Source organism: Chiloscyllium plagiosum, unplaced genomic scaffold (genome assembly GCF_037043375.1).
Source record: "Chiloscyllium plagiosum isolate Xiang-an unplaced genomic scaffold, Cpla_swu_hap1 HiC_scaffold_10, whole genome shotgun sequence".
Lineage (NCBI taxonomy): Eukaryota > Metazoa > Chordata > Chondrichthyes > Orectolobiformes > Hemiscylliidae > Chiloscyllium > Chiloscyllium plagiosum.
This window is the reverse complement of record NW_028270148.1, coordinates 37,789,830-37,814,908: the sequence shown is the minus strand read 5'-3', so window position 1 is coordinate 37,814,908 and position 25,079 is coordinate 37,789,830. Positions and strand designations below refer to the sequence as shown.

The following is a 25,079-nucleotide window of genomic DNA, read 5'->3' as shown; positions in this document are numbered from 1 at the left end:
GATGTAATGATGGATTCTATATTATTAAAAATAAATGGTGAAAATTCACTCACTTCTTATTGATCTTTAGCATTAAATGTATATCACTTTATTTGGCTTTTAACAAAGTTTAGAAAGCAACATAATCTAGATCCTTTTAAAATGTGTGAATAATTTAGATATGAGGAAATGATTAAATATTGGCAACAGGCTGGGTAATGTATAACAAGCTGGCAAACCGACACAAAAATATACCCGCCCTTTTTATCTTTCTCTTCTTCTCTAACTACCTCAAAAAGAATGGATAGACAAACATTTGTCATAAAAATTAGATTAAAAGATAAATTGTGAGATTAAATCAAGACTCAAAATGCCAATTACTTGTCAAAAGGCCATCCAAAGTTTGAGTGCACACGGGGTGTGTAGATTCCTGAAGGAAAAAGGAAGCAAGTTATTTTCGTCATGTCCTATTTTGAATCATGAGGGCAGGTTTTGTGAATACAGTAGTTGATTTGTTTACAGAATTTTTGTTTTAAAGCAACATTTGGACAAGATAAAACACAAACAGGGTGATTTATTTTTTATTTTTAAAGTAAATAAACATAATTTTTATTTGTAGAACAACAAATATAGATGCAGTGTACACTTTCCTAAAATGTGCCTCAGACAATTCCCCTGAAATGTCTCTTAAACCAGTATGGGTTTTTCCCATTTCCTAAACTAGCTGTTTTTATAACCAATTTAAGCAGCTTTTATGCAGTGACTGTGCACCTACCAGGAAACTGGCTTGAGACTATATAAATTGATTTCATGTGGGATTCTCCTGGTTCAGTGGCAGCTAGATTCATCTGTCCAGTTCTTTTTTCCAATGTGCTGATTTTTCTCGTGTGCAGGTGCTGACTATTATATAGATTTGGTCTGTTAAAAGCAGTCTTCCTGTACATTACCTAAGTTAATGTACTTGAGCTGCCCTGAAGTTTCTCAGCCATGAATTGTATCGCAGACTAGACATGGCTGATCTTGACATCCACATTTTCCAGTGGAGTCACAAGACATGATCAGGAATAGAAACATCTCTTACTCACTCTGAGCTTGGGACTCAGACCAATTATAGCAGCTCTGGCTTAGGACTGCTCAAGTGCCTTTAACCACTAGGCTAGCAAGCCAGCTGAATATAGAAATTAGGCATAACGGTCACAAAATTGGTCACAATAGCAGTAGGAAGACCAACTTTTTCTTCTGCACTGACTGGCTAGGATCTGGAATCCATTACCTTCATGTGTAGTTCGCATAAATTCAATTGTGGCTCACAAAAATGCATTTGGAAAACAGCTGGACAGAAAAATGTGCTCTGGATAAAGGTTAGGTTAGAGTGGGACTTACACAGTTGTTCTTGCAAAAGCACAGGTGTAATGGACTGAATCTACTCCACATCCTGTAACTATTCAATGCTTTTGAAATCTCAAATCGTCCTATTGAATTTTAGATGCCGAAGTATGCAAATTTAACCCTTTGAGCACAGCTGCTAACTTATCTCGGTTGTTTGAAGTCACAAGGGGTGAGGAACGAGTTTGTTGGGCCTTGAAATTTTATGACTGAATGTCATCATTTTGACTAACTTTCTTGTCCAGTCTTTCAAACTGACTTTCCAACCACTGCCCGAATGTTATTTACAAAGGACCTAGATAGGTAAAAGGACAAAAGAATAAGTAGAGGGGAACAAACCAGTTAAATATTACTTGATGTTATTTAAGTCAAAACATTTCAATCTGTCACCCTTGAAAAATGAAAAGTTTTATGAAATGAAAGTTTATTTTTCTGAAGCATTTTAGTTTTGAAATTTGGTATTGACTGTACAGTGTCATTTGCAGTGAAACTTCTGCTATATAAGTAGCATTACTGCAATAGGGGATTTCTCCGGGTTACTGTGAATTAATTATTTTTAAACCAGCAGGAACCACCGGATTCTGTGCAGCTGTGGGTAGTCGGAGGCATAGTGTATTTTTTTTACAAAAAAAAAGATCCAGCAATTCGATTCTTCCTCTTTTGATAAACAAGTCGTCAGTAGGTTAGAGCTAATCCAACACAACAGCACAAACATTTTGTTGAGCTCTGTCATATCGTAGAGGACTATTATCAATGACTAGTCATTGCTCTATGAGCAGTATTGTTTTGGAAATAACATGTTCCAAAATGCACACTATCTTTTAAGTACTGAATAGTTATCCTGACGTTTCCACCCTCACCACAATGACTACACTGCCTCGAGAAGGCCCATCATCACCAACTTGGGCAACCAGGGTGAGGTAGTAAATAGGCCCTGGTCACTCGCCCATATCCCAAGAACAAATTGTTAAAAGCTTTCCATTCTCAGCATTAAAATTGACTGGTCAATCACATGGCCAGTCAATATTTTAAAATAAAATGAAATGTCTTGATGAGATATACCACCATTTTATGGGATTAGGTATTTTTGGAGAAAGAAATTTATTAGCTACTCAATTTAAGAAAGAATGGATAGGAACTGATTAAACTGAACCAAATACGTGGCAGGTCATATGCTTTGAAATTAGGAAGTTGTGTTATTTTAAAAATTTACATATTTAACTTTGAATTAGAGTCCATTCTATAGATTTCTGGGAATGGATTGAGAGTTAATGAAAATGGATAAGTGGTATTTTGTGTAGATTAACAGTCAGCTTGTTTGGTCCTGATGACCTTTATTGTAACTTCCTACAATTCAAGTTAGTGATCCTAGTCACATGAATGTTCCTGTGAAATTCTCTAAATGCAATTCCTCCTCTTACCTTTTTCTAAGGTATCAAAATCACTCCAAATGCAACAAATTGTTCCATTGTTTCAAAATCTTCATTTTCACTAAATATCTGTGTTCATTTATTTGATTTCCCCACATACAATTGAAAAGATGCTGACCAACAGTCATATTTCCTCTACTGGTTGCTTTGTGTATACCTTATAAGAAACAATCCCTTTTTCATAACAGCTGCAATTTAAAAACAAAAAAAAAATCAATTTCCATAACCAACATAAAATCAAAAGATGAATCTGGTATGACCAGCTTATCTACTGAAAGAGTCAAAATATCAGCAAATTAAAGTTAAACATCGGTCCTATGAAATAAGAACTGTGTCTGTTACCCTAAATCTAAATATTCTTGTCTGCAGTGGTATTTTATTTTAAATGATGTTTAGAATAAAGAGCAATCAGTTGGAACGGTGTGTAAACTTATAGCTTGTTCGTTGCCACACAGGTTTGCTAATCTTTATGGTACTGGTTTTACTCCTCTTGAAAAAGAGGTTGCATTCTATATTTTGCAGTCAAGAACAGCAGAAAAATAGAATGAGCATTCCCTCATTGGCATTAACAGGGTTAAATGATTTTACACCACTATACACTGAAATAATAACATTTATTTTGTATCAAACAACATTACAAAGTTGAATCCTCAGTATCCAGTTTCAGGACACTGAATGGAGAGGTGGTGGGGAAAGGAATCAAACTTTATTTTTTGATGTAGCTTGCAACTCTTAATGTTGCTGTATTTCACATTTTTCTACAGAAGAGGATGTTTCCTATAATCATTTTAAACTCAAGAAAAACCTAGATTAATACAGGTGTGGTATATAAGTTTTAGTATTTAACATTCTTTAAGTAAACTTGCCAAAAGTAGGTGAACCCTACAGAAAATTGTCATAATTTTTAAGAAACATTGTGTGTATAAATGGCTGTAATGGTGAAAATGAAAGTACAAATTTTTTTTAAACTTGTTCCCCACTTGCAGAAAAGAACAGCATTAGGAAACAAATTTGATACTTTGCTATACAGATTTCACTTTTAACTTCTGATTAAAGCCAGGTTAGGCAAAAGACTAGTTTGTTTTAAAATCTGTGCTTAAGAGTTTCTTCATGTGCAACCCATCATTATGGTTGTTACTGTTCACAGGTGTGGCCAATTTCCTGTACACTTGGAGCAACATTTGGATTCACTATCAGTCTTGTCATCGCACCATTATGGATATACTGGCACAAGAAACACCTCACATACAAATGCAGATGATTTCAGCAGCTATTGAGAAGGCTCTAATACATTTGGTTAAACCAACTCCATTCCGAACTATGCAGAACCACATGTGGGTAATCGGCATCTCTCCAAGGCTTTATTTTGTAGAATAAAAATGTTTACTTTTCTTGAACACTGTTCCAGAACAGAATAAGTTTTTCTGTGGCATGCCTCAGATGATTTGCTTCCTAACTTAAGGGGGGGGGGGGGGGGAAGAAAATTGTAGCTTTTGCAAATGAAACAACCCCTGAGAATCTTTGACATTGTACTTTCCAGGGAAATAAATTCCTCCATATGACATCAATTTGCTATTATTTTCCAGACAGTACAAAACTTGTGCGGTTGACGATGAATCTAGATTACTTCCATCTTTAGCTGCAATGCACACATTATATGTAATACAAGCACTATTTTATAGTTGCTGGAGGGTTCTTCACAGTGGGCTGGATCAGCTTTTGTTCCTGTATCCTCACTCATGTGATCATACAGCAGTTTATACATCTTGATCCAAGTCGTTTTTTCAAAACATTTTTCTTTGGAGTTAGAATGGCTATTATGGCTTCATCAAAGACAGTCTTCAGTCCTTTCTGTGTTAATGCTGAACACTCCACGTAACAATATGCTCCAATCTGTCAGATGGCAAAAAGGAATGGAGTTATATTTTACAAATTTTGTTGCAATGGCAACAGAAAATTAGACAAATAGTCTGGAGAGTTATTTCATTTGTAAAATCTTAACTGAGGAAAACAACTTGAATGTAAAATTCAATTCCTCAATTTAACCAAAATCACCATATCTTCCCCATCATTTAAGTTTGCTTCCTCTGATTATCCTAAAGGTACTGACTTATTCTGCAGTGACTTTTCCAAATGGCTACACTCTGAACATAGAGCAGTAATTTTTAAACTGTGGGATATAAGGTTTGGCCAGTTGAGGCCCAATCAGCGCCAAAAGCTGCCTTGAAATCAATAGAGAAGGTGCAAGCTAGTTCTTTTGCTTCTGTAGCAAACCTGATCCTGGCTATAATCGCATTTCTTTTTGGTGAATTGCACCAGGTGATGAGACCTCAGCAAAAGAGGAATGCAACCATGCTCAAGCCCAGCTGAGTCACTGGCAATAAAACCCAGGAGGATAGATAGCAAACTGAGCCAAGGGAAATGGGAGAGGATGAGGAAAAACAAACATGCCAACAGTTTCCCAGTTAAACCTAATTGCTCCCAGCCTTGGAGTTGAACAAGCACAGAGTTAGAACTAAAATCTAAGCTGATTCTTGCATCACTTGGTGTCTAAGGCCAAACCTTGAATGAGCCTTGCAACTTAGTACATTTTGTTCTGCTGCAATTGGATTTACTCATTCAATTCTGCAGACATCTACTGCTAAGTAGCCTGCAGTCTGATTGCTGATTTCATTTAATCTAATGACCCGTTTATATTAACAATCACCACTTTCAGGTTCATGGTGCAGACTTGGTTGTATAAATAGCTACTATAATGGTCAACTGAGAATTGACTGCTCTTTTCTCAGCCCACACACACTCTATTAATAAAGCTTTGAACCTTGGTGTGGTTTTGATGAAAATGGGAGACTAAAAGAAATAAAAAGTCAAATTCAAATACTTTAGCATTCCTTCAAAGTATTATGGTAATGGCTCATCGAACATTTTAGAGAATAACACTGCTCTATGTGAAGGGAAAATACAAAGCTGTGAATCCTGGTCCTTTTTTTAAATAAAAGAATCAATATTTTAGAAATTTCGATATGCTCCAATCATTAGCATGTCCAGTTCAGAAAGTAACACTCTGTTGAATAGCAAAATCTGATCTCAAGTGAAACACTGTACCCCCTTTGCCAACTTCTCCCCTTGCTCTGTAGTCACAGGCTTTTCCTTCAGGGTATTTAGTCTAGTTAAAGTTCTTGGGTCATCACGAAGATCAATCTGAAAAACAATCCATACAGAATATGAATTTCAGACAAATTTAGAAGTCTGTTTGTTGCACATTTTCCAGATATTTCAAACAACTGAGCTTTTGCTGAAAATTAATGTTCTAAAGCTTCCTTTCAAATGGATTTCATGGAATGGGTCCTTCATTCATGGCACTTTGGTGTGGATCCAACTGGTTGCACTGCATATTGTTTTGAGTAACCAGGACTTAGAATTTTACAAGTTCAGGATAATATTGCACCAGTTAGCACTGGCTTTTGGTTCATAGAGATGTAAGTTTCTAGAGCTTAGAGTATCCATCTTCCTGAATCTTTACTTTTTCCTACTATTGTGACAAGGTGTTTAAAGAAGAAAATGACAATTTTTATTTTGCAGTATTACAATTATAGATATACCACTCAATGGAAGTTACTTTATTCAGTCAAAGTAGAATATTCAGTTGCTAAGCAAAATGCATTACCCTTAGGGAGCTATGAACTTGATGGAATAAGGGGATTGTATTAGTTCAAATTTGCTACAATCTTAGGATTTTAAGATTACAAAATGCTCTTCTCCTCAGAAGCATATTCAGACAATTTTAAATCATTGAATGCGTACAACACTGGGAGGAAACCTTTCAATCCATTATGTCTGAATGAACAATTCACCTCATAGTACTCCCATGCCTTTGGCCTCACCACCCTGCCAGATTTCCTTTTCGGATGGAAAAATTCAAATGACCCTGTTTCCATCACATGCAGACAGTGTATTCTAGACCTTAACCACTTACTGCTTGCAGATGATTTTCCTCCATTGTTTCCTTTGCCAATTATGTAAATCTGTGCCCTTTGGTGATCAATCCTTCCACCAATAGAAGCCATCTTTCGCTCCATGGTTTAGAATAACCCTTACCAAATTTCCTCTTGACCACCTTTTCTCCAAGTCTTACCTCCTCTCACTTTCTACACAATTTACGTTCCTCATCAATTCTATTTTCCACACCCTTCCCAAAAGTGTGATACCCAGAAATGGTCAGTGCTCCAGGTGAGGCCAAACCAGTGTTTTAAATATTTTATTTGAATTATTTAGATATGTAATGGCACAGCTCTGAAGCAGATGAGTCGTGAACCCAGACTTTCCTGGCAGGGACAATATCACAATGTCACAACAGCCCTAAAGACCAGTGCTTTGTTCCCTTCTGCCTCTTTTGATAAAGCTAAATGCTTTATTATCTGTTCTCTCAAGCTTTCCTACCATGATAGCTGCACATGTAAACCCTGGTACCCCTTTACACAATACAACTTTCTCCATTAAATTTCTTATGCCACTTATCCCCCAATTCTAGCAATCTGTCTAGGTCCTCAGATTATTCTGTTCACAATTTACACTCTCCTCCACACAATTCACAATGTTTCCAAGTTCTATATCATTAGAACATTTTGAAATGTTGCCATTTACCCAAAGGTCTGGGTCATTAATAAATATACATCAGGAAAAGCAAGAATCCTAACACCAACATTTGGGAGCTCCACAAGCAACCTTTCTGAAGTACAAAAAAAAAATGTATACCAAAATGTTTCCCATCATTGATTCATATTCATGCTACTACTGTCCTTTTTATTCTACAAGATCTAAGTTTGCTCAATATTCTATTGTGCGGCATTTTATCAAGTTACCTTCATAAAGTTTTGGATACAACAAACAGCAATATTCTCAATCGGACACCTCAAAAACTCTAAGTTAGTTGAACACAATTTGCCCCTCTCAAATTTAATGTTGGCTTTCCTAATTAACCATTTAAAACCATAAGTAGGGGGAGTGGAAGGAAGGTCTTTCGGCCCATCGACTCCACTCTGCCATTCAATCATGGCTGATGGGCATTTCAACACCACTTACCTGCATTCTCTCTGTATCCCTTAATTACTTGCAAGATTAATAATTTATCAATCTCTGCATTTGAAGACACCTAACGTCCCACCCTCCACTGTGCTCCGTGGCTATGAATTCCAGAGGTCCACCACTCTCTGGCTGAAGAAATGTCTCATTTCCATTCTAAATTGATCCCCTCTAATTCTAAGGCTGTGCCCATGGGTCCTAGTATCCCCATCGTTTGGAAACAATTTCCCAGCGTCCACCCTTCCTAAGCCATGAATTATCTTGTAAGTTTCTATAAGATCTCCATCAATCTTCTAAACTCTAATGAATACAATCCCAGGTCCCTCAGACGATCATCATATGTTAGGCCTACCATTCCAGGGATCATCTGTGTGAATCTCCACTGGACACACTCCAGTGCCAGTATGTCCTTCCTGAGGTGTGGGGACTAAAATTGGACAGTATTCCAAATGTGGCTTAACCAGAGCTTTATAAAGTCTCAGTAGCATATCACTGCTTTTACAATCCAACCCTCTTGAGATAAATGACAACATTACATTTGCTTTCTTAACCACGGACTCAAACTGCAAGTCAACCTTTAGAGAATCCTGGACTAGCACTCCCAGATCCCTTTGTACTTTGGCTTTATGAATTTTCTCACCGTTTAGAAAATAGTCTATGCCGGTGTTCTTTTTTCCAAAGTGCAAGACCTCCCATTTGCTCACATTAAATTCCATCAGCCATTTCTTGGATCACTCTCCTAAACTGTCTGAATCCTTCTGCAGCCTCCCTGCCTCCCCACCTCCTCAGTATTACCTGCCTGTCTGCCTAACTTCATATCATCGGCAAATTTTGCCAGAATGCCCCTAGTCCCTTCATCCAGATCATTTATGTATAAAGTGACTATTTGTCCAAGTGACTATTAATTTTGTCCCAAATTATCATTTCTAAAATCCTCCCACTGAGTGAAATGAATGGAATGTTAGTGTTTTGGTGCAGAAGGCCATTTGGCCCATCTTGTCTGTACTGGGTCTGAGCATTTTGACTTGGTGCCAAACTCCTGCCTTTTAGTAAAAACACTTCACATTGGAGGGGTATTTAAATAGAAACAATGCTCTTTTGAATGTCTCCATTGAACATACCCCAGACAGTGCATTCCAGACTTTTAACTACTCAGTGAAAATGACTTTTCCTCACTTCGCATTTGCTTATTTTGCAAAACACTAAATCTGTGCTGTCTGATTCTCAATACTAATATGAGCAGAAACAATTTCTTCCTATATACTGTCCAGACCTCTCAATTTTGAAACTTCTATAAAGTCTTTTTAGCCCTCTCCTCTCCAATGAAAACAGTCATAGTTTCTCCAGTCTATTTTCATAACAGAAGTTTCTCATCACCAGAGCAATCTCATAAACCTTTTTTGCACTGTTTTTAATGCAGTCACATCCTGCTAAACGTGTGGTGCCCAGAACTGTACACAGAACTCCAGCCGAGCTCTAACCAGTGTCCCATTTAGGTTCAGCATAACCTCCTTGCTCTTGCACTTAGCTCTTAGTTATGAAGTGTAGAATACTGTAATCTTTATCATCAGCTGCCTACTTGTACACCTTTACTCCTAGTTGATGGGCAACGTGGTTGCTGAGTAGTTACCATTGCTGCCTCACAGTACCAGGGACCTGGGTTCGATTCCACCCTCAGACGACTGTGCAAATTCTACACGGACATTCTCCCTGTGTCTGTGTGGGTTTCCTCCGGGTGCTCTGGTTTCCTCCCACAGTCCACAGACATGCATTTTAGGTGAATTAGGTGAAATGCAGGTTGATAGGGATAGAGTGGGTGGGAAACTCTTTCACGGGTCAGCAAGGATTTGATAGGCCGAATGGCTATAGGAGATTCTATGATTCTGTAGATTACACCAAGCAATGCAACGTTATTATTCTTATTCTTTGGCTCTAGCCAAATCAATTCTATCCTTGAAGCCTCCAAAGCATCTCCCATACTGCACAGCACTGCTCAAAAGAGCCTTTAAATTTTCCTATTGTCTCTAAATCATAGAAATTTATAGTATAGAAGGAGACCATTCAATCCATCATGTCTGTCCTGACTTCTGAAAGAGCTACCCAGCGAGTCTCATTCTCTTACCCCATCTCCGTAGCCCTTGAATTTCATCACTTGCAAATTCCTAGCCGATTTCCTTTTGAAACCTCGTATGGAATCAGTTTCCACCACCCTCCCAGTTAAAAGGTCCCAAGGACACTTTGACAGTGACTGAAACGTGTGTACAGTATATTGGGTTGGGGGGGGTGGGGGGCATACGTTGACAGGAAGGTGAATAAGTACTCAAGGAAGGTTGAGCTATGCTTTGTAGAAGAAAGCAAGGACTGCAGATGCTGGAGATCTGAGTCAAGATGAAGGGCTTATGCCTGAATTGTCCATTTTCCTGCTCCTCGGATGCCACCTGACCTGCTGTGCTTTTCCAGCACCACTCAATTGAGGTATACCCTGTATCGTTCTATTTAACTCAGACCTGCCCTTCCTCAAGTCAAGCAATATTTATCACTTCAACATAATAATCCAATACAGACTCTGGGCCTAAAACCGCCCGATCTTAATGAACCATATTCCATGCATTACATGGAGATACATGGAGTGACATTACATGTTGTTGTACATCTCTGTACCCACCCGAACAATGTCCCACAGCCATTCTGTGACAACGTTGACCCTAGCACCATGGAGGCAACACACCATTCTGGACTCAAAGTAAACTTACTGAAACACATATCTGTTCCCCTAACTAAAGAATCCCCTATCAGTAAGTAACACCCTTTCCACTTTCTGCCTCACCCCCTGAACAGACAGGCCACCCATGATGCCACAGGATTGGCTCTTGTTGTACACCTTTTATACTTCCTTTTGAACAAGGAAATAATGTCTGCAATTGTCCAAACCTCTGGCATTGCCCAGTGTCTTTGAAAACTTATAGCCAGTGCTCCTGCAATTTGCACACTCACTTCCCTCGGTATCCATGGATACCTTGTGTCTGGTCCTGCTGTCTTATCAACGTTAAGTGCAGACACCCTCTCCAATGTTATCAATCAATTTTAAACTCATGTGTCTGAATTACTTCCTCTTTCAACATGGTCTGGGCATATTTGGAAAGGACAGAAGTAAAATGTTCATTTAATACTTCAGTCATGCCCTCTATGTCTGTGTGCAAATATCCTTTCGGTTCCCGAGTTGGCCCATTCCTCCTCTTACCAGAATTTGACTTTTTAATATGCCTACTGAAGACATTTTCATTCAATTCAATTTTGTATTAGCTGCCAGGTCTTTTTTCTCAGTCTGTTTGCTTATTTAATTTGCTTTCTCAATGCACCTCAATCCTTCAATGAACAAACTCTTGATTGTAGCAGTGTCGCAAGATGGTTTTTACTCAGTAGAACTGGTGTCATAAATATCATAAGACTACTGAACACCTTTTAGAAAATATGTAGTCAGTATTCAAGCATCAAGGTTGCATTGAATTACCCAATTATTGAGATCTCCCACCCCCCTCCCCACTAAAACTTGATCAACAAGTTGACACCTGTCAATCATAATTTCAAATAAACTTCAAACAATGCTGTTACATCATGGTGCTTTCATTTGTAGAGATGGACAATGGTAATGTTTCAAGAATTCTGTAAATAGGCCTGCGTAGTGTAGGTCAAAGCATGACTCAATACAGCAAAAAAAATTTAAATGGGATTAAAAATCAAACAGTTTTGAAAGACTGGAACAATAAATCTAATTTTGAGAGAGAGTGTATAATTGAAAAGCTTTCCAAAATGACATAAGCATTTTCCATGCTTAGGATACAAATAGACCAATGAAAAATAATCTGACCCAAAGAGCAACAATGACGTTGCTTCAGAGACCAGTCTTTGAAATCTAGTTCGCTACTTCTCAATGTACATGCTAAACTCTCAATTATTTAACTCACGAGCAAACATGCCACCACTTAGATTACATGAAGCTCCTCTGAGTTATGCTAAAGGGAAAACAACTGAAATGCCACATGTAATCTATTAATGCAGGATTTGGCAAAACAAAAATCAACATTAAACATAGCAAAATTAAAATTTGCAATATGCACTGGAAAAAGATTGCTTCACATTTTCCTTTAAATTGCAATAAGCATGTCACAGTCAGTTATCATCATGTGAAAATGGTCAAGGACTGAGGGCAGATCAGCATCTGGTTCTATCTTACAAAGACAGACTTTAAAAAAAAAATCCACATTAGACTGAATATAAAACATCAAGTGCTTTGCATTCTGAAGATGCTAACAAGTGATTTTAAGGTTATAATCTAATTTCAAGTTTCAAAGGCATTCAAAACCAAGCATGCAAATATTGTGAACCCTTTGGTCAGATATCTGCCTTATGATCACTTCCAACTATCCATTACTGTACATTTTAATAGAGATTGAGATCATTTTAAAAGGTTCGAATGAATCATTCAACACCATCAGAAAATTTGAGGGACTATTGCTAAAACTGCCGAGTATTTTAAAGTCGCATTTTATTTTTGGTAATCAGACACATGAACAGCACCCAAAAGTCTACTTCACCTACTCAGAACACAGCCCTATATCTGATGAAAGGAAGACAATTATGAAACCTGGTTAAAGTGTTAAGAACTTTTTGCGAATTTAATAGACAGGAGATCAGTTTACACAGATATAAGCAAAGCACATATGGTTCCAGAATACCCATTAGTGAAGAATAAATTTATATTTTAAAAAATAAATTTGTGATATAAAAAGTTTGATACCAATATAAATCTTCATGATTTTTGTCAAAGCTAAATGGGAGCATTTTAAAAAAAAGCAAGTAATTCAGCAATGCCCTAGCATTCTCTGCAATGGAATCAGAAATGACTGCCCATTCACCATATGGTGATTTCTCTGTTGAGTTTTCAAAAGAGATATTCAGTGACTCAAATCAGAGTACATTAATCAGCAATGCAAATCAAAAAGAGTGCTGAAATGTGCAACAAATCTGTATCATTAAAGATAGATTAGGGCTCATTTCAATTTTAAAATTGTGTATTATCAACAGAAATTGATGCTTTAGTGTATATGAATGTACAATAATTAATTATAATTCAATCCAGCTTTTTTTATGGTCTTAAATATGTAGCAGTCTTTTTAAATAAGAGTGTGTTTTCAACTTTGCTGATATTTTGACTGTATGGATTGACAGATTTCAGAGTCAAATCACACCAACTCAGCAATGTTCTTCCATTAGCATGATCAAAGTTCACTAGCTTACTCACCTGCCGTCATACCTTGTTTTGTTACATTATTGTTTTAGTCATGTTACGGGTGCCCTGACATTTCTTCATGTTTGTTCCACACAGCAAGACTTATGTGTTAGTGTTACTTTGAACCTGATTGACGTGCTGTATTACAAATTTTGCAACAGCAGGGTAACAATTTCATATGAACTTTTGTTCATCAGAATTTTCAGATTTGAACACTTAACTCACCAGCGACTCACGTAAGTGCCCCAGTGCATCTTGTATATATAAAAGCTGAGTCAACAAATATTTTCTCCAGCAAGACCAAGATTATAAAAGAATAACCAAAAGTGTTGGAACTTGAGGCCACAAAATTGATGTGGTTGCCAGTAACGACAGCTGATCAGCACATGTTTGGAAACCCATGGTGACAATTTTCTTTCGAACATCGAGTGATAACAACTCACTCGATGGATATATCTGGGAGCACTTAACACTGATGTTTTCTTCCTAAACTTACCTTCTGCTTTAACTCAAGCATTGTTGGAGTTGAATGGCTTGTGCCCGTTTCCTATCAAGAACATGTTTGTGTTGGATAATGATGAAAGCAAGCATTTAAACAAGAAACAATTGAAAGCAAAGTTAGATTGAATACTCTTAAAAGAGTAGATTCCTGTGTATGTATGATTAAAATACCTTGCCTTTGATCAAATGTCAAAATGTCCTGAATTGTCTGTGCACAAACTTGACCGGGAGGTAAAAGGAAAGTACTGCAGATGCTGCAAGTCTGAAATTATATGTTGGAGAAACTCAGCAGGTCTGGCAGCATCTACAAAGATAGAGACCAAGTCGGTGTTTCATATTCAATATGACTCTTCTTCAAAGTTCCAAAGAACAATCATATTGGTATTGAAACATTAACGCTGTTTCTCTCTACCAGACTTGCTGAGTTTCTCCAACATTTTTTATTTCTTTGAGGGTTGTTTACTACAGTGCAGAAATTCAAATGACTAGGTATTAGTTCCCACAATGCTGTATTCTTAGAATCAGTTTAAGCATCAAATATAAGAAATTGATTAATTCAGATATTCTTCCAATGCGAAGCCCCCTAATTGATTATTTTAAGGTTATTTTTTCCACACTTCATTCTTTAAAAAAAAAAGGGGCAAATCCCAAACGTATCAAAAGATTTATGATGTGAAGGTGGGAGAGGTGAAATGATAAGACTCAAAATCAAAATGAAATAGGATTATCTTTCCAAAAGCAATGCTATCATAGGCCCTTCTACTAATATGAATGTGTTTGGATAATTTCTTCCAAACAAACTCCCATAGGCCTTCATTAGTAAAACGTGTTAATGTTTATCTTTGATTTGGGTAAATTAGAGTCAATATTTTGACATGAATATATTCACTAGCATCATTTATAACTGAGAAAAGATTTTCGTCACCGTGATAAATAGACATCTGTGTTTCTAAACTTGTGACTGAATCTGATATTCTGTGAAACTAATGCACCACAAAGCTTTCACATTCATGCACATAATTATCACTACTTCTTCATTTTAAAAAATATTACAGGTAGCAAAACAGGCCTTGATTTCATGCTGAGATTGGATTTCATGCACCCTGATGTAACTTCAGGGGGCAAACCCATCTCTGCTTAACTGCTCCATTCCCCATTTTAATTTTTCACATGACTGCCTTTTATTTAACCTGAGGGTGACAATGAGCAATCCTATGAAACAAGCCAAGGTAACCAAGACTAGCTCTGTACAGGATGCCATTATTGCCAAGGGATTTCTTAATACAGAGGAGATTCTCTTAACCAGCCTTTAGGATCTCATGGCAAATCCATCAGCCAGTCCTGGTGACTTAAAGGCACAGAACTGACTGATTACTTTGGAGTCACGCATCTTCCAGGAAATGCACATCCCAACAAGAGAGAATAGCAACATTAAAATTCACTGTATTCACCTTGTCTGAATCTAGAACCATATTGCCCTGGGTTCAACAATGTCCACAAGTTAATTCTGAGATGTTCTATAAAAGCTGTGCCAGCAAATTTCTAGTCCAGGTTGGTAAATAATTAGAGAAGGCTTTACCTCATTTTACCAAAGCATGTCAACGCTATCAGAGTGTACAATAAGAGTTAAGATGTAGCACCTGCAGGTATGAGTGCCAAGACAACAAAATTGCAATAATTGGATACTGTGCAGGTAATTAACACTTGCAGCCTTGACATACCTTCTACATTATCCATCCACCTTGCAGTGCCTACAACATGCAATGTTCCAACAAACTGAAGGACCTTGTGAACTCTCAGTCTCTACCATCCATAAGGACAAAGGTTTCAAATGGATGAGACATCCTGAACAAGCAAGCTTCCTTCGAATAAAACACAATGCACTACAGAGCACCAACTGTTCGGTCTAGTTCTCTGCACAGCACTTAACTATACCAAATAACTTGTTTCTTACTGCTAAGTTGGATCATGGCTCCTCCCTCAAATGCAGATGGATAACCAATATGAGAATAGTCCACAACATTCAAATGACCTTTGGATACTACCTCCTCTGAATGTCTAGGCGGGGACTTGGTCTTCCATTGTAAGACATACATGGACACACCCTTCATACTCATACCATCACAGGGACGTAGTCTACTGGCTGCAGTCTTCATTGCTACTGGTAAGAACTTACTTCATTGGTCAGACATGGGAATTATTTCGACTTAATATATTTAATGCTGTTTTCACAATGGAACAGACCCCTGAGAAAAGAAATGTAATATGATAATAAAATGCCTAACTTGATTTCTCAAAACATTTCAAAGCAAGCAAAATTGTGCATTACAAACTCCCTCAAACACCAATGTAATAAAGACTAGATAAGTGTTTATTTTAAAATGAGATGTCAATTGAGCAAAATAGTTGGATCTAATAATGAAGTACCTCTGAAGGTTAGGTTATAGATAAAGCAAGTTCCTCTGTCAAGTATGTTAAAATGTCTCATGGTCTTGTTTTTAGTTCCTTCTAGTTATTGTTACCCTATTTGAAAGGAAAATAGGTCTAGCACTTCAATGATATTTCATAAAACTATTAAGGTTGCAGAAATCAGGCCATTTGTCTGAGAATGTCTTCACCTGCTGTCTGAAAGAGCATTATGACTAATCACCATTCTTCTATCTTTTTCTAAAATCATGAATATTGTTTCTATTTAAATAACAATTCAGAGCTCTCTTAAATACCCCAATTGAACCTGCCCTCATCACATGTCCAGGAAATATTTTTCAGACTCTAAATACTCGCTTATTGAAAAAGTCTCTTCTCACAATTCTTTATATCTGTTCCCTCTCATTCTAGATCCTTTTATTACTAAAGTACCCCTTAGAATAAAATTTAACTACTGAACTTTCTTCATTTTACCCCTCCTAAACACCGTAACTAAGAGTTTATTTAGGTGATCTGTTACCAGCCCTCTGCAATTGCCACTCTAGCTAACCAACAAAAAATATACATCATTATACATTCCAAGTTTCCCTCACTGTCATTAGATATGTAGACAAAACCAAAAATTCAACATACTGTTTAAGAATGGATCCTTCAAATCCATTAAAGGCATGGCTGATTAAACACCAAAACACCCATTGAGGGGTGACACCTAATAATATTCCAATCAGTCAGAATTTTAGTACACATATTATGGATAGTCCCAAACAGAATACCAAATAAAATTTAATGGTTTCTTCTAACTTAACAGAATATACTAATCCAATTTCACAGCACGTTTACTGCACTATATTTGCTTGTTGAATTCTTCCTTAGGGTAGATCCTATTTCAAGTCTCACGTCCAGTATTCAGAGCTGCTTTCATTTACAGAGTTATCTGGACTCTGTCCTGGTCTCAATCATTTTGATTCAAATGGTGGGAATACTATTATTGAGCTATTGGTCACTCAATATAAATGCATATATCCACTGGATGTCACTGCTTATTTAGAGAACATATCCTAATCTCTTCTTGTTGGGGCTGTCTGAACCAAGACCCAAATCTTTCAGCTTTTGACTCAGACAGAAATGTTATCACTACATCAAAAGCTTTCTCCCTAAGCTACATCAACCAACTTTAAATCTTGGCTTGAATCAAATGCTTTGCATCTAATATCCCGATGTCTAAAGAAACTTGATAGTGTGCATCATCATTAATCTACCATAATGGAAAAATAAAACCAAGTAAATTCGCGTATTACTTACATTCTAATTTATACAATAACATACATCTTGCCATATGTTTTTGTTCAAAATAAATTTTGTTTCCAAAATAAATTACTTTTTTGTCAAGTGACCAATTCAATACAAACTATAATCTTAAATGTTATTCGGCCATCAGGATACCATTAATTAAAAACTAAAAATTGAAATAATTTTGCTAAAAATTGCCTCCAATGTCATTTAGTGATTTGTTTCATCTTGCCCTTATAAACAGATGTGTAAAGGTTGCCCACAAAGCTAAATTTAATCAGCTAGCTCCAGTAAAAGCTAAGGTTGTGGCATTACTGAAGATTTATTGTACATCTTTTAGTTTAAAGATTTGCTGTATTAAGCAGCATTATTCACATGATTTAAAGATATCCTGGAGCATTAAGTGAATTAATGATATTTTGCAGCACTCAAATCGGTACCAATTTTTTTAATATCAATAATTTAAGACGTAATGAAGACAAAGAAAAGTTTAGGCTTTTTTCCTTTTCCCGTAATAATCCTTACGGGTTCCAGTGTAAAAACACAAGCTGAGCTTTACTCATTTCTACTATTCCATTCCCTCCCCCAAAAATCTCTTTGATCTGACAAAGTTGAACAGTCCAGGCAATAGGCCAACTGTAACAAATGCTGTTTCGTGTTCAACTAATGCAAAGTTGCAGCAGGGCAAATCAGCAAGGTAAGTAACGTGGGAAACACAGACGAAAGTAATTGCCCTTCCCACTAGATCTAACAAACCTTATCCCTCTCATGCCAAGTGATTTCAAGTTATGCCAATCAACAAACCAGAAACATCTGTTTGGGAAGTTAGAGCTGTTAAGAAAAGGCAATACAATATTTGACTAAAACTTAGGGAGTGGTACCCAGAGTCTTAAGTTGTAAGGATAGGAAATAAATCACCAATCTAAGCTTAACAAAGTTTGCTAGTAGTTCCTATTGTAGACACATTAGATATATGTTGGCTGGACGAGTTATATAAGTTTCCAAATAGATGTACCTGTGTTCCAACTAATAGGAATGGAACATTTGGTGCATATTCTTTAAGTTCAGGCACCCACTCTTCCCGTACGTTCTGAAATGAGGCTGGATTCACGACCGAGAAGCAGATCAGGAAGACATCAGTCATTGGATAAGACAAAGGTCTCAGACGATCATAATCTTCCTAAGGAATCCAAGTTATTGTAAATGTTAAAAAATACTGCAAATATTGGAAATATTGCATAAAAATAGGATGTGCTGGAAGCATGGAGCATCTCCATCTACATCTTTTTTTAAAAATAAGATGACCTTTCAGCTACTTCTTCCACTCAACGGTCAATACTCAAAACCATTTATTTCACTTTATAAACACTGACTGACCTGTGTACCATGTGCTTCGACCACTTTGTGCTTTCATTAAACAATTGTGTCCAAAATAAGGATTCAGGACATTTTGCATGATAAGAAAACCATTACAAACATTGTGCTTATATTCTTCTAATGATACTGTTTCAGACAAATTAATTTTTCATAATCGGAAAACCAGAAGCACACTCAGATGCGTAACAGGTATGAAACAGGAGAACTGGGTATTAATCAAGTACACACAATAATGGAAATTACTATAGTACTGACTCACATCTGATTGAAAAGATGCCTTACACTTTTTTAGTTGCTTCTCATGCAGGAGAGCAAGTACCAATTGCATAGTTTGCCTAAACAGAGTTTTAATATTATTGCCCAGTGAGTTATTTCAAGCCAGTGGAGTTGTGGCTATATGAAAGGATAAGCTGTCACAATGTCCCAATTCTTGGTTTTGAGTTTTTAGCTTGGGTGTCGAGTACCAAATAAAAAAAAGAATTCAAAGGCAAGACTCTTCCAAGAAACATTTCATGAGGAGACAATATTTTTTAATCCAAACTGCTCGATTGAAATCAGGTACACAACTCCAAATAGGGAAAACGAAGAACAGAAGCAAAGTTGATATTGGAGACATGGTTTGTAATATTTGGGTAGTCAAAAAAGCATCTTCCTCTAGTTCAATAGTCTACAGCCAAGGATAAAACTATGGAGTCGTACAACACAGCTCCTTCTGCTCCCTGGCCAAAGAGTAAGGTTTGGGGTTTATAAGTTGACAGCATTGCATAACAGGGTTTTATTTAAGCACTATTGAGACTCATCTGTAAAAAGACTGGAGCTGCTACTTACTTAAATCGCTTTTCACAAGTTGGTAACTCAATAATAACAAAAACTAAAATGCTCCAGTGCCCATAATATAAATTAAGGAAGTCAATAAAACATTTTGCAATTTTTAAAATTAATTTTGCCACACAAACCAAAAGCAATTATAATACTATTCTACAGCCCGAAAGCAAGTCCTTGAAGGTTTATTCTTAAATTGTCCAAACAAAAACTTTGGTTTAGAAAAAAGTGATATTAAAAACATTTATTGTATATTATCTCAAATACTTTCAATTCTGTTTAACAACGTATTCCTGTTATTTTGAAAAACTTTGCACAGTACATTCACTCTTCTTGTGAAATTATTAATTTTGAGTTTATGAATATTCAAATTCTTCCACTCAAAAATAAGATTTAAAGTTATTAAAAGTCAGTTAATTAAGCTTTTTCCTAACCAATCAAGACATAAATTAATATCAATTATTTGGACTGGAGATTGGGCAGAGAAATGTTTTCTGTCAAGGGAATAACATTGATGTGATCTGACAGTTTCTGTTTTTCAACACTCGTTAGATGCAAGGAAAGAAGGGGAAGGTGTGGAGGGGAAGAAGGACAAATCAACTATGAATTTCCCCTAAAGGGCATCTGTTCAATTCATTTACATTATATATGATAGAATCCACCAGCGGAAGCTGCTGGAGCAAATTGAGTCTCAACTCACAACTTCAAAGTTTTGACAAGCAATTGAAACCATTGCAACTGGAATGGTATTAAAGCGTATTTAAATGTGAAGTTAATGTAACATAATTCAAAACATCTAGAACTGAAAATGTAGTGTTTGCACGGACTTGCTGTAAAAGTTTCCTACAGAGTTAGGAGAAAATAAAGAAAAGGTTCATTTAATTAGTTTAAAGGCTACTCAAGATTTAAAGCTGTCCAATTCAAAGAAAGATATTTAAAACCCCTCTCAGAGGCTTAACTTTGGAAAGTGTTGAAAAATAAGACCATTAGTTTATAGACATAAGGCTGCTCTGAAACATAATGCATATATATTAAAGTGTAGAGAAAAAAATTCTCTAATATAGAAATTATAAGTTTAATCTTTTAGCTTTAGGAAAAAAAACATTGCAGTAGAATATATGAATTTAAAATAGTTGGGTTACCAATTGTAAAGTAATTGACCATCTGTTGCTTTCATGCTCGTACACTTAATCACGGCAGGGTGAGTCAATCAAAACCATCTGCCTGACACAAAAATAGATGGCGAGCATGTGGTCGCATTCCAACAAATATCAAAATGTCAATACATTGATAGCTAGGGAACGGAAAACTTGGTGAAGCGGTGTTTCACAAGTATTTTACACACAAAAAGAAGACTGAATGTAAAGGTTTTATTGATTGCAAAAAACCCAAGTATAGCTTTCAAGCTTATTCAGTAATTATAGTTAGTCAGCATATAAACATTCTACTCTTGACAAAACTAGAAATACAGCAGAGCAGTTTTTTTTCAGATCGTAACATTAGGGTATGGCTATTGATATATAAAAGTAAAATACCACCAATCCACTTTCACCGCCCCTTCTAATCAGCCCACAAACCAGATCCATACTAGCTGAGGCCATGCTTTCTGCAGATGTTAATAGGTCAGAATGTTTCAGCAGGAAACAGTCTCTTGCAATGAATGCCTGCTGCTACCTTTCCAATTTTCCCCATTATAACACAGAAACCTTTCTTTCTAAAAAAAATGTTGTGGTTACAATTTCCACTAGTTTACTGGAGTAATTTCAGTACAATTTAGATAGAATCAGCCAGACCAGCGTAAAAGAGTGGAGAATCTGAGAATGAAGTTACCCCAAATTCATTTTTAAGTGTTCCTCCCCTCCCTCAAGTTTTCTGCTTGTTCAAGATTCAATTTACCCAGATCTAGCACTGTCCACATAGTGAGCATACCCTTGGACAGATCTGCAAAATTCCATAAAATTTGCTGACTGAGGAAGGAACTTCAAATTAGACTTCTTTTCTTCAGCACATGGACATGTTTCCAAACAAAATTATTCTACTCACTATGAAACTGAACTGTATACAACAAAATTATTAAAATGATTCTGTACAGTTTATTTCAAACAGTAATTTTAAAATCAGAGTATGCATAACTGGGAGACTGGACAGCCTTATTAAAATTAAGCCCATTCTCATGTGCTATCTTGGTTATCAAAATCCCAGTTTGGACTGGTTAATCCAATTTTACTATATTGTTCAGGTAGCTTGTTTAAAAATGTAATATTTTAAAGTGTGGGCTATTGTCAAACTTTAAGATTTAGCAAAGCAATTCATTAATATCACAAGTGGATCCAGTCTTCCTTCATACATGATAGTAAGGGATTGGGATCTCATAGACCGACTTCCATAGACAAATTTCTGAGAAGTTACACAGACCAAAAATCACTGTTACAGTCAACATAAAGTCCATGTGTCACACATGAAGACCAAACCATGAGTCCAGAGCTGCAGAATTTGCTCTTATACCTTTAAATATATTTGTTTTGAAAAAAAATGTTGCTTACAATATTAATCGAGTAATGCTGAAATACTTAACTTTCCACCCAAATAAAATGTAATGTTTTAAATTTGAAAAGGCCATGTTTAGGAGAATTAATGAAAAGTTGTGCTGATTAAAATGAGCGTAATCAGCAGTTTAAAACAGCCAATTTCTTGAGTAGATTAACAACTAACTTGGCATTAACCACTAAAAATAAACTATGCCTACTTGTAATGTAACAATTACATGTTACAGATAACAGGTAGCTGCATCTTTTTTGTAAGATTAATTTTTGCAAACCATATTCTTCATTAAAAGGGCTTAATTTGAATTTTAAATAGATTTTTAAAAGCATTAAAATTTGCATTACACATTATATAAACTTAAGAAATTGTACATAAATGGGCAAAATTATTTGCATACACAGGAAATGGGAAGAGTAAAAACACAGCTAGAGCATACTGGTCATTCATCTCAGATTGAACAATACCGGAGAAAATATTGCATACCTGATTTTTTAAAAAAATCTACTCTTTGATTCTATAAAGGCACACATGGTCATATATTGAACTGAATGATAGAATTTCCAGCAATTTTAGATGCAGCTCTATTTCCTTGTGGAATTTTCAAAATTTACTGTTGTCTCCTGCACCCTCACCCCCCCACGCATATAAAAACTTACCTTTTTACACGAAGCACTTATCTATTAATTTGAATTCAATAGGTCATAATTATTAATAATATTACCTATCCTTAGCATAGCCTGGCTCATATAAAGTCAAACAAATGAGGATTTATTTGCACATTTTAACAAGAAACTCTCAAATCCAAAAACATATATTATCAAATCTCAATATCTTTCTGACTTATGATGTACTACCATCACTATCATCCAACTTCATCAGCTCTTCTTTGGCAAATCACCATTTCAAAAGAAAAATGCTACCCTGATTATCAAAGGGATTTTTTTGTCAACTTCTACTCAAAACATTCTTAAGCACCAAAGTGCTGAAAGTCCAAATGGGACATCTGGAGAGTTGGTGAATGATGGGTTCAATAGGATATTTCCTTAACCACTGAAATTTAACAACATAAAACTAAGCCGAGCCAAGGATAAAGAAGGAAATAGGGTTATTTAAGAGTTAAATTAGACACAAAGAGAAAAAGAAAAAGTAAGAGTGATTAAGTATGAAGGGAAAACCAAGATGAAGAAGAAAAATAAAACACTTAAAAGCAACAAACTTTAAGAACATTTTACTAACCATGGGGGTGAGGCTCCCAAGTTTTCAATTGTTTCTTTTATGACCCTTTAAACTTGAATTTGAATTGTAGAAATATATACTTTGTTAATAAAGCATCCTTAAAGTGTGAAATAGCAGTCATAACTTTCTGTGGAGAGTTCAACTCATACCTATGGAACAAGTCCAGCAATTTCACAAGGAGGCTTGATTGGGAGTTTCAGTTTTGCAGGCGAACAACTCACGGCCTAGTGCTTCCTCACCACAAATTGCTGGGGGTGAGGGCGATGGTGGTGGTGGTTTAGGTATTAGATGCAATGATGACTATTGTGCCATTCTTTCCCAACCAGTATTTGGGATATTGGCACTTTATGTCATCACAGCTTTAAAAAAACCTTCCCCAGGGAATTCAGCTCAAATAAAACAACAAGACATTTTCACTCAAACTAAGTAAACAAGTCATGTCACATTCTGTTATTACAGATTGCTACACTTCCCTAAACTAAAACACATATCTTACAATATACATAAGGCCAGAAAACGTTTACTTTTTTTTAACATCTTACCTGTCCTGCGGTGTCATAAAGTCCAAGCAGATACTGTTTACCTCCCACAGTGACAGTGACTGGTCAAACAGGAAAAGAATATATATATATATAACTAGTTATACGAAAATACTACAGTAACTGGCACAATAATGTCGCAAATGTTTCTAATTAATAGCGGATGGAACATGCATCCAAAAGGCAGACGTCTGATTGAAAGACTATAGCCAAACAGTGAAACTTTACTAAAACTTTCCTAAAAAGTTTGCGTTCAGCTTTAGGAGCTGGGATCAACTCGTAAACATCAAAAAAAGAAATTAAAACTTACTTCAATTCTTTTTTTAAAAAAAATAAATGCAGCTAGAAATTTTTAAAGGAAATAATTACCCGCATAATGGTCGAACACAGTGGGCACATATTCCTCTGGAAAAGCATCGTTCGCGTAGCTCATCAGCAAACAAGTTTTGCCCACTGCCCCGTCTCCGATCACCACACACTTCAGCATACTCCTCGGACCTGTTCCATTGGCCATGGTGCGGCAGCCTCATTGATTCGGCATCACCTTCCCACCAGGGCATGGCAAAGGTGCCATTTTCCACATGTTCAGGCTGTTCTGTGCTTCTCAAACAAATGCATTCCAACCTCACCACCTCCCTCCCAACCCGCGAACAAAAAGCCAAACGGGGGCAAAAAAAACCTTTAATGTTAACAAGATGAAAAGAGTACTGGCGGCGACTTTCCTCTCCGACTGATTAGATGTGTCAAGAGGACGAGCGCTGACAACATAGAGAGCTTGCTCGCTGCCCACACTCTCAGTTAGCTTCAAACGGGAGAGTTTGCCACATCTGGATTCTCTTCCCGCTGCAGCAAGCGGAGGTGAATGGCAAATCTTTACCCTAAAAAAAACTCTGTGCCTCCCTCCCCACTCCAGTCACTTTTCCCCCTGCGTGCCTGGCTCCTCTCTGTGTGTGGATGTGTTGAGTGTGCCTCCTATCCAAACCCCCTCCTGGCCACTGGCCACACTCCAGCTGCATTGTACAAGCAGCCCCGAAGTTCGCTTGGCCGGGGAGGTGGGAGGGAGGGTGGGGATTTCGGCTGATTGACAGCCCGCTCGGCCAGCCAGCAGCCCACATCGGCCGGCCTGAGCCAATGTCGAGAGCGCTAGGGCGAGTGCTTCCCATAGCACAAACCGAG

The 25,079-nt window shown here is 36.8% G+C and overlaps 2 protein-coding genes across 4 annotated transcripts in view; one reads left to right on the top strand and one right to left on the bottom strand.

Moving 5' to 3' along the window:
* Positions 1 to 25,079, top strand: part of pigf (phosphatidylinositol glycan anchor biosynthesis, class F) — a 119,837-nt gene that overhangs the window by 67,386 nt on the left and 27,372 nt on the right. Inside the window, exon 5 of one of the 2 annotated variants that reach the window (XM_043695664.2) lies at positions 3,943 to 4,266. The exons of the other annotated variant lie outside the window; for it this stretch is intronic. Coding sequence (XP_043551599.2) covers positions 3,943 to 4,056 — 114 coding nt within the window. The 3' untranslated portion in view covers positions 4,057 to 4,266. Of the gene's footprint in view, positions 1 to 3,942; positions 4,267 to 25,079 lie in introns of those variants that run through there. 2 annotated transcript variants of the gene reach the window in all.
* On the bottom strand, positions 3,391 to 24,921 carry rhoq (ras homolog family member Q). Of its 2 annotated transcripts, XM_043695665.2 has the most exons (5): positions 24,273 to 24,915; positions 23,907 to 23,965; positions 18,401 to 18,565; positions 5,901 to 5,996; positions 3,391 to 4,688 (listed from the first exon to the last, which is right to left on the bottom strand). In XM_043695665.2, exons 1-5 carry the CDS (start codon positions 24,415 to 24,417, stop codon positions 4,533 to 4,535), a joined length of 621 nt encoding a protein of 206 aa, XP_043551600.1. In that variant the 5' UTR covers positions 24,418 to 24,915; the 3' UTR covers positions 3,391 to 4,532. The 2 variants fall into 2 exon arrangements, with proteins under 2 accessions (XP_043551600.1, XP_043551601.1); XM_043695666.2 differs by lacking the exon at positions 5,901 to 5,996 and having other exon boundaries at positions 24,273 to 24,921.

Coding starts and splice junctions, on each gene's coding strand:
- rhoq (XM_043695665.2), bottom strand. CDS start 24,417: ATGGCCAATGGAACAGGTCCGAGGAGTATGCTGAAGTGTGTGGTGATC. Junction 23,966..24,272: donor TGTGTTCGACCATTATGCGG/GTAATTATTTCC, acceptor CTGTTTGACCAG/TCACTGTCACTGTGGGAGGT. Junction 5,997..18,400: donor TCCTATTAGTTGGAACACAG/GTACATCTATTT, acceptor ATTGTTTTTCAG/ATTGATCTTCGTGATGACCC.